This window comes from Theobroma umbraticum, unplaced genomic scaffold, assembly GCF_002168275.2.
Source record: "Theobroma umbraticum cultivar Fairchild unplaced genomic scaffold, ASM216827v3 scaffold_147.0, whole genome shotgun sequence".
NCBI lineage: Eukaryota > Viridiplantae > Streptophyta > Magnoliopsida > Malvales > Malvaceae > Theobroma > Theobroma umbraticum.
The window spans coordinates 4,287,504-4,295,401 of NW_018397259.1; the positions used below are offsets into that span (position 1 = coordinate 4,287,504).

The window sequence follows — 7,898 nt, forward strand, 5'->3', positions numbered from 1 at the left end:
CGCTTGCCGATTCGGGTGGGTGAGAGTGTCACAAGGAAAGTGCCTCAATCCCACATCAGGCAGGAACGGGAGGTTTGAGCTCCTTATAAAGCGTGGTGCTGCACACCCCTATAGACATGTTTATGAGGAGAGAGTAATGACTCCCTGACACTAGCACCCCCACCCCTGCCCTAAAAACCAATGGTAGGATATGAACCCTAGCTCATAATTGATCATTGATCAAACCTCATCTTAACCCACATTGATAGCTATAGCCCACACGCCATGCCCACTTCTTAGATAAGCCTATAAATTCCCACACGTTTCTGTTCTCCCTTTCCCCAAATAATTCTAACATAACCCCTCCTCCCCCATAAGGCCAGTCCACCCACGAGAGATAAAAAACAAAAGCTCCTCTTTCATCTAGGGTTTTGCTTTTCTTTTTTTATTTTATCTTCTTTGTTATCTATCAATCATGACAGGCAAAGCCAAGCCCAAGAAGCATACGGCCAAGGAAATCGCGGCCAAGGTCGACGCCGCAACTACCAACCGAGGCGGCGGCAAGGCCGGATTAGCTGACCGTTCGGGTGTGGAGAAGGGTGGACATGCCAAGTATGAGTGTCCTCATTGCAAAACAACGGCTCCAGATCTGAAGTCGATGCAGATTCATCATGATGCGAGGCATCCGAAGATTCCCTTTGAAGAGGAAAAGCTTGTGAATCGTCATGCTGTTCATGTGGGTGATTCTTCCAAGTCTCGTCCCGGTGTTAGGGGTAGCTTTAAAAAGTAAAAAACCAAATATTGTCTTTTAGGTCAAGATTTGGTGTTTTGGGGATGTTTTGGATTCTGGGTTTGGTTCCTTTTTTTTCCCTTTCCTTTTTTTCTTTTTAATTGTTTGTGATAGTAGTAGAGATGGGAAAGAGAAAAGGGGGGTTTGGTGAATGAAGGTTGGATTTTTTTGTAAGGCCTCCCTTAATTATGATGATGATGATGATGATGTATATTAATCCATCTTGATTATGATGATGATGGTGATGTTAAAACTTCCTTATTTAATCGTAATGAAGCGTTTGTGGGATATATGGTTCTTATCTTGTATTACTGTGTGCTTGTTTTCCATTATTTTTTTGGGTTATATTGATAGTTCAAGAACTTGTTTTTAGAAACATATAAATGCTAATGCTTTGTTAATTTTGGTGGACTGTAATTTCTTTTGGATGCTTTTGGTAGCTTTGAATAGCAGGTTCCTATGATTGGTAACCGATTCTAGGTTCTTTCTTCTTTGTCTAATAGCAAGTAGGTTAATTTCTGTAGCTATGCTTAAGAATGAGAATTTCTACATGTTGAAATGCTTGGATCTTTTAGTTCAAGATTGGTAAGATAATTTATAAAGTACAAAGAGCTTGACTTTGATCCTTTTATTGAATTAGGGTGCTAAAAGAAGTTGATTCTGCAAAGTATATATATGTAGGAATTAGGGTGCTAAAAGAAGTTGTTTCTTTGAAGTATATATGCTGTGTGATGCCTCTATGAAAGTGAATCATGCATGCACTTGCCATATTTCTCTATTGTTTCCAAGATTGTATATTTGGGTAATCAAGTAGTTTAAACTTATTATGGGATGCAGATACTGAACAAATGTGTCTAATTGCTGTTTTTGGGCATTCTTTTTAATATAACTAAAACTGGAATTATAAATGTGTGTTATGCTTGAGTTGGATTACTACTAGTAATTGAGTGTTAGAATTTTACGTACTGGATCTGTGAGTTTTAGTTTTACACTCATAGCGTTTTATGCAAAATCCTGACACTGATTTTTGTTGTAGTTAATGTCATTCCGTGAGTTAATTATGTTACTGCTGATGGTAGATTAAAGCTTTATTTGGACAAGCTCAAACGTTCTAATTTACCTATGTACGAGTTTATTATAATTCTGGATAATGTTAGAAAGGGGTTGATCATGCCCTTTATCTTTTTCTTTTCTTTTGTGATCTAATGGTGGCCAGGAAGGTTTTATTTCTTAGTGGTTGCTCATGCTTTCCCTTCTTACTCTGGGTTTTAGGCCTTTGACGGAAAACTTTGCTGAAGATCTTGCTGTACAGCTTGTGCTCTGTTTTCACTTTCATTTTGCTACAAGCCTGTATTCTTGGGTAAGAAGGACCATATCATTTTTCTTTCGGCAGGTATCTTCATTTTCCCCTGCCAGACATATTGGAGTAGTCTAGCAAATTGCATTAAGTAATTTTGTTTTAACATGTTTTCTTAGTCTTGCATATGTGCAATTCTTTGAGCAAGTATGATGTTGGATATTGTTCTGTCAAGGAATTAATCAGGGGATTTGGGGACGTAACTTGGAATGGTGTCAACTGTTAACCCCTTGTAAAACAAATTAAGGTATTTTACCACATACTGATCCATGCTTTATGATCTCACTATACATGGACATATGTCTATTATTACTGTTCCTTCCTTACAAGGACTTCAGAAAGTTATCCCCAGTCTTTTTCTACTGGCCAATAAGAAGAAAAAAAAGGAAAAAGGAAAAACAAGTTGTCTCCAGCACCTAGTCCAGAAATTGATGAGACATCGGTTGCAGTGCCCCAAATACCCTTAACATCTGGAATCTGTAAATGTAGTGCCATGTTTGTGTTATTAAAATGATGAGAGTGTATGCACAAATTTGTGTTGAGAAATTATTGATTAATTGCAATATGTTCACGAGTTCATCAAATGCCATCTCAAAGATGCTGGATTCTCACTCCCTGCTTCTTTTCTGATCATTCAGGGTTTGCTTGGCTTTCTTCCAGAGAAGATGTTTTTGAGCATGACTACCAGCCTGCTTCTTGCAAACTGTTTTGAAATTTGTTTACATTTACCATGTCCATATTCTTTCAAACCAGCTAGAAATAGCTTATGTTCCATCTCAGTCCATGGCATCCCAGACAAAAAGCATAAAGAAAGAAAGAAAGAATTCTTACATTAACATTGACGCTTGCAAGTCTTCCACAATATAACTGCTTAGCTCTACTTATATTCTTCCAATATTCAATCTTAGTTCATTGATTTTTCCTTTTTATTTCAATTGCTTTAAGAACTCTTAACTGTTTTAAATTTACCAAATGTAAAATATTACTAATTAAATCAATAATGATTGGTACATGATCTCATATCTTTGAATAGGATTGGAACCTCCATTCTCTCAAACTAAAACAAATAAAAAAAAAAAAACACAATCCATAAACAAGAATTAAAGCCCACCCAAACGTAAAGCAAAGAATACTGATCATGATGCAAGGCTACTTAAAACATGGCTACAAAGTATGAACCTTACAAAATATTTAATGAATTGGTATTAATTTTGCAGGCAACATGGTTTAATTAGCTCAGCTAATTAACAACTGGTTAATGAATGCTAATAACATACATATATAAGATAGATGTTCATCTATTATAATTGATTTGGAGAGGAAAAAAAAAGTGTCAAAATAACATAAAAAAGAAAAAAGTTAGCAACGTAGCATTTCTTAAATATAGAATTATAGTAACTTATGCCAATTAAACAGATTACAAGTAATTATAAGATCACAAATTTAGTACCCTTTTTGCATTTTGTTAGATCAATGCCAAGGAGCATGAGGGCTTGCACTTTACATGTTGAATTTTGGCCAGTTTTGTGCCTCTATTGCAACTGAGATTAAGGAATAAAAAATTACTGTGATTAAAATTAGCCCTAGTCCATGCAGGGTATAAATAGGACCTGATAATCCATTCAATATTTAACCCATTTAAGATGTAATCCAGCATTTTCTTGCAATCCAAACATGGAATAAGCATGTTTTGGATAGAGAAAATTTGGCAATGTCTAGCTTGAAATTTGGTATATATGCGTCAAGTATGCACTACAACTTCTGATCATTAAAACCACATGAACAAAATCTGCAGATCTTTGTTATGATAGTTGGAAACAAAATCTCTAAAAATCAAGTAAAGAGATAAATTTAATCAGTAATTATAATCATATCGTCTATATTGATTATATGGTTTTTACATTAGATATATGCTTTAGAGTTTTTTTTTATTTTTTCATGTCTTGCACATTATATGTTGCACCATACTAAATAAAATTGGAATTAAAACACCCAATTGGTATACATGTGCATAACCATTTTGTAGAATCAAGTGTTGAATCATACTTGATTTGTTATGTGTAAACAGGATAATTATGAAGTCCAATGATTAGGAAAGTTTTATGCTTTGAGAATTGTTGAAACTGTTGGAAAGTAGCGGAATTGGAGAGTTGTAATTAGGTGAAATTGATAGAAGAAGTTTAAAGAGTTTAAAATCAAATCATAGGTGGAGATTTGTTTTGGGTTGATTGTAATTCAAAATCTTATTTGATTACAATTCTTGTTTGTGTATAATATTATCCGTAGTTATACAGATTTAATTTTTGTGTCCCATATTAAATATTAATCTTATTTTATTTAAAATTTTTATATTATAAAAGTGAATCTCTAGTGAAATACTATTTTTGAGAGTCCTAGAGGAATTATCTATCTTTTGCACTTAAAGGTGGTGTGGATTAATGTGTTCTTGTGAGGTCATTGAGAGAAGGTGTACAAAGAGTGTTTTGAGTTTGTTTGAGAAATTATAGAGAAAAGAATTATTGTATTTTAATTTCTTAATACTTGAAAAATTATTTCATATATCGAGGAGAAGAGATCAAATCATGTAAATTTTTATAATTTTTCATTTGCTCGATTTCTCTTAAATTTATTTTTATTGTTTTCTAAACAGTTTTCATAACATGACATTAGTTAACTTCACAAAGTAACACATTCATGTCACCTACATCTACATGATGGGGAAAATTCCACCACTGACACGAGATGGAGGGAAAGTTTGTCCATGACGAACAGAGCCCTCCATTTTTGTAAAGAAACAATGGAAAAGGAGAATACAATTTTCACAACCTCATTGCTGCTAATCTCACCACTACCATGGCACCTCTAATCCCAAACTAAAACATGAACGTTCAATTTGAAACAAAGATTGTATCTTTATAAATAAATAAATAAATGTATGTATATTACGTAATTTATACAGATCTTGTCCATGGTAGATGTTGGTTGCCCATGAATCAATAAACAAAGAATGCTATCCCAACACTTCACTGTAAAGACAGTGCAGACTGAAACACATTCACAGAGAGAGAGAGAGTAAAAATTCTTGATTGATCCTCCCTGTAAAAATTTCAATGAAATGCAAATTGTTCTTATGGTGGAATAGAACTACAGTTGCAAAATTACTTCTCCTCTGTATGAACTAAAATTGAAAGAGAGAAGGCGGAAGCGAAAAGTACTTTACACAATTTTTTTTAAAAGTCGTATATGAGCAACTGCAAAACTGACATTAAGCAACCACTGTTTGAACTCCAGAGTATAACCAATGTGTGGATTTGTTTAAACCGAGGTTATTTGGGGCTTCTGTACAGTCTCTTCTCTGTAAAGCAACCTCCTCTTCTTTGCACCGTATCCATGGTACTGATAAATGACGCTGTGAAGGCACTGCCTGAGGCTTATGATATCAAATGTTTCTATAAATCTCAAATCTGTAGTCCTGGATTTGATGCCAGCAAAACGTTGATACTCCTCAAATACAGATGACAAGCACCAATTCTGAAATTTCCTCAAGCAACCAACAAGGCTACCTGTGCGGTGCTGCATTCAGTAAAAGAAAAAGGGTCAAAACTGCCATAATTTACAAACAAAAAAGATATATACAGAAATAACAATGTAAACAAGAAAAACCAATCCTACAATGTCCCTTCAAACAAATTTCAGTATTAAACCCGTTAAGGTACTCATCTATTATTATAAACTAAGGGCACAAATGAGCTTCAAATCCAAATAAAACTTATTTTTCCTTTATCTTTACTCTTTCAACAAACCAACCAAACAATGCACAAAAACCCATACTGTTGTTTCCACATGCAAATTGATCAGGTATAGGTGTTTCTTATCAGCCAAGCTAAACTTTTAACGGAAACTCATGCCTGACAACTCACATGTATCACACATGCCTAATATTGACAAGCAAACACCCATTATGAATTCAGTTCACTCAGCTAAGCTAACTTTACACAGGGAAGTAAGCACGAGTAGTAGCTGCATTTGGACTATTACCTTTCCACGTTTGCAATGGATCAAAACAGGATGATTTCTCACATCTGTAAACAACCAAACAAGACTCTTAGAAAACCATAAGAGTCAAACATGCTGGTAAGGAACAAAGAAGTGAAACCGAAAGACAAGAATTCCATGGTTTATGAATTCAGTACCAATTAGGATCTTGAGAGCACCCCTGATGGAATCCTTGAGAGTAGCAACAGAAGGCTCCTGTGAACACAAAGGATTATAAACAAAAACATCAGCAAAAACAGAACCCCAATTCTCTATAGGGAACCAAAAGTACCATTAACAACAGAAATATCACATCCACACTTGGCAATAAATTTCAATCAATTTTAAGATAAGATAAAATTGACTTTCTTGAATCATTAATGATTTATCAATTTTCAACATTGAACATTCTTGTTGACCAGCAATTTGTTGAAATTGCTATCACCTAATAAGACCAAGAATTAAACAATTAATATATTCTCGACCAAATTTCCACACGCTGGATAGTCTAACTCTGCACTTAAATCCTTCACCAATCAGTGACCCAAAAATCTTGTGAAATATTTAAAATTCTTCAAAACAAAGCTTTATTAGACCGGCAACTAATTTTAACTAAGTGATCAATTATTCAATGACGCAAACTAATCAAATTCAATAACTGTATAACACTGATCAAAATATTAAATATATATATAATTAATTTATAAAACGTCTGCAAATTGCCATGAAAGCAGAAAAGAAAGCGTAGAGGGAAATACCGTTTTCCCTTCAATTCCGAATTGGAAAAGCCGGATATTATGAGATCGAAGAAACTCCAAATTTTCTTCTGGATATGGCTCTGTACACAAATATCTGCTCAAGTTTCAGAAAAAAAAAGAAGTTATTTTCCAACTGAAAATGGCATATTCAGAATTCTCTCGTCAAAGGTTAATTTCCTCCATTTTCAGAACACAAGATAAAACATGCATGTTAAAAATTAACCCATTCAACCTTTCTTTATTATCATTTTTTATGTTCTTTCTTCTCTTCACCTCTCAATTTTCTCAACAACCAAACAGCGAAAAGAAAAAGAACAAAAAAACTGAGATTTAATCAAAAAGAAAATTTTTTTTTGTTCTTAATTGTTCAGAAACCAATAGCATTAACCACAAAAAGAAAAAAAACCACCAAAAAGTGCAAAAATAAGAGGGAAAAAAACCCCATTATCAATGCGACACAAAAACAAAAAGACTTCATTCGTTTCATTAATACTGCCAAAAAGAAAAAAAAAAAAAAAAAAAAAAGAAACAGGAAGAACTTACATGATGGATCGAAGATTTAATGTTTCTAAGAAGGCGAAATTGCAGGGTTGAGGGAAACTAGATCTGTAAATGCCTTCTTCAACCATCGAAAAATTAGCCGGCGGCTCCAGTAGGGCGTCGTTCCCTTCTTCTCCTTCTATAATGAACCCCATCTCCCCTCCCCTCGCCCTTGCTTTCAAACTCTTTCGAAAAAACAGAAATAAGAAAACCAACAACTAGAATGCAGCGATCATATACTTCTGGAAAACGAAGAACAGCCTGGTATGGTTAATGGTTTTCTAGAGATGGTTTCGGTTTAAACTTCTTTTAAGCCTGAAAACGACGACGTGTTCGTTGTCGGTTAGGATTCTAGTAGTTCCATCTATCTACTTAACGAAACTGCCTTTCCCAGAGGGAATCGTCTGTCTGGGGGGTTTATATTGAGGGGATTTGGCCC

The 7,898-nt window shown here is 34.4% G+C and overlaps 2 protein-coding genes across 2 annotated transcripts; one reads left to right on the forward strand and one right to left on the reverse strand.

Annotated features, from left to right (window-relative positions):
- Window positions 1-266: 266 nt before the first annotated feature.
- On the forward strand, window positions 267-1,077 carry LOC110414709 (protein METHYLENE BLUE SENSITIVITY 1-like). Its single transcript, XM_021426078.2, has one exon. It carries the CDS (start codon window positions 455-457, stop codon window positions 767-769), a length of 315 nt encoding a protein of 104 aa, XP_021281753.1. The 5' UTR covers window positions 267-454; the 3' UTR covers window positions 770-1,077.
- A 3,939-nt stretch (window positions 1,078-5,016) lies between these two features.
- On the reverse strand, window positions 5,017-7,845 carry LOC110414706 (inositol diphosphatase DSP3-like). Its single transcript, XM_021426073.2, has 5 exons — window positions 7,463-7,845; window positions 6,920-7,013; window positions 6,320-6,377; window positions 6,165-6,208; window positions 5,017-5,699 (listed from the first exon to the last, which is right to left on the reverse strand). The coding sequence occupies exons 1-5, from the start codon at window positions 7,612-7,614 to the stop codon at window positions 5,442-5,444; spliced, it is 606 nt and encodes a 201-aa protein (XP_021281748.2). The 5' UTR covers window positions 7,615-7,845; the 3' UTR covers window positions 5,017-5,441.
- Between the last annotated feature and the right edge of the window lie 53 nt (window positions 7,846-7,898).

Excerpts from the sequence above, each read along its gene's own strand:
- LOC110414706 (XM_021426073.2), bottom strand. The coding sequence starts at position 7,614 with ATGGGGTTCATTATAGAAGGAGAAGAAGGGAACGACGCCCTACTGGAG. Across the intron at positions 6,378-6,919 it reads TCGGAATTGAAGGGAAAACG|GAGCCTTCTGTTGCTACTCT; the intron begins GTATTTCCCTCT and ends TTGTGTTCACAG. Across the intron at positions 5,700-6,164 it reads TCCATTGCAAACGTGGAAAG|CACCGCACAGGTAGCCTTGT; the intron begins GTAATAGTCCAA and ends TACTGAATGCAG.
- LOC110414709 (XM_021426078.2), top strand. The coding sequence starts at position 455 with ATGACAGGCAAAGCCAAGCCCAAGAAGCATACGGCCAAGGAAATCGCG.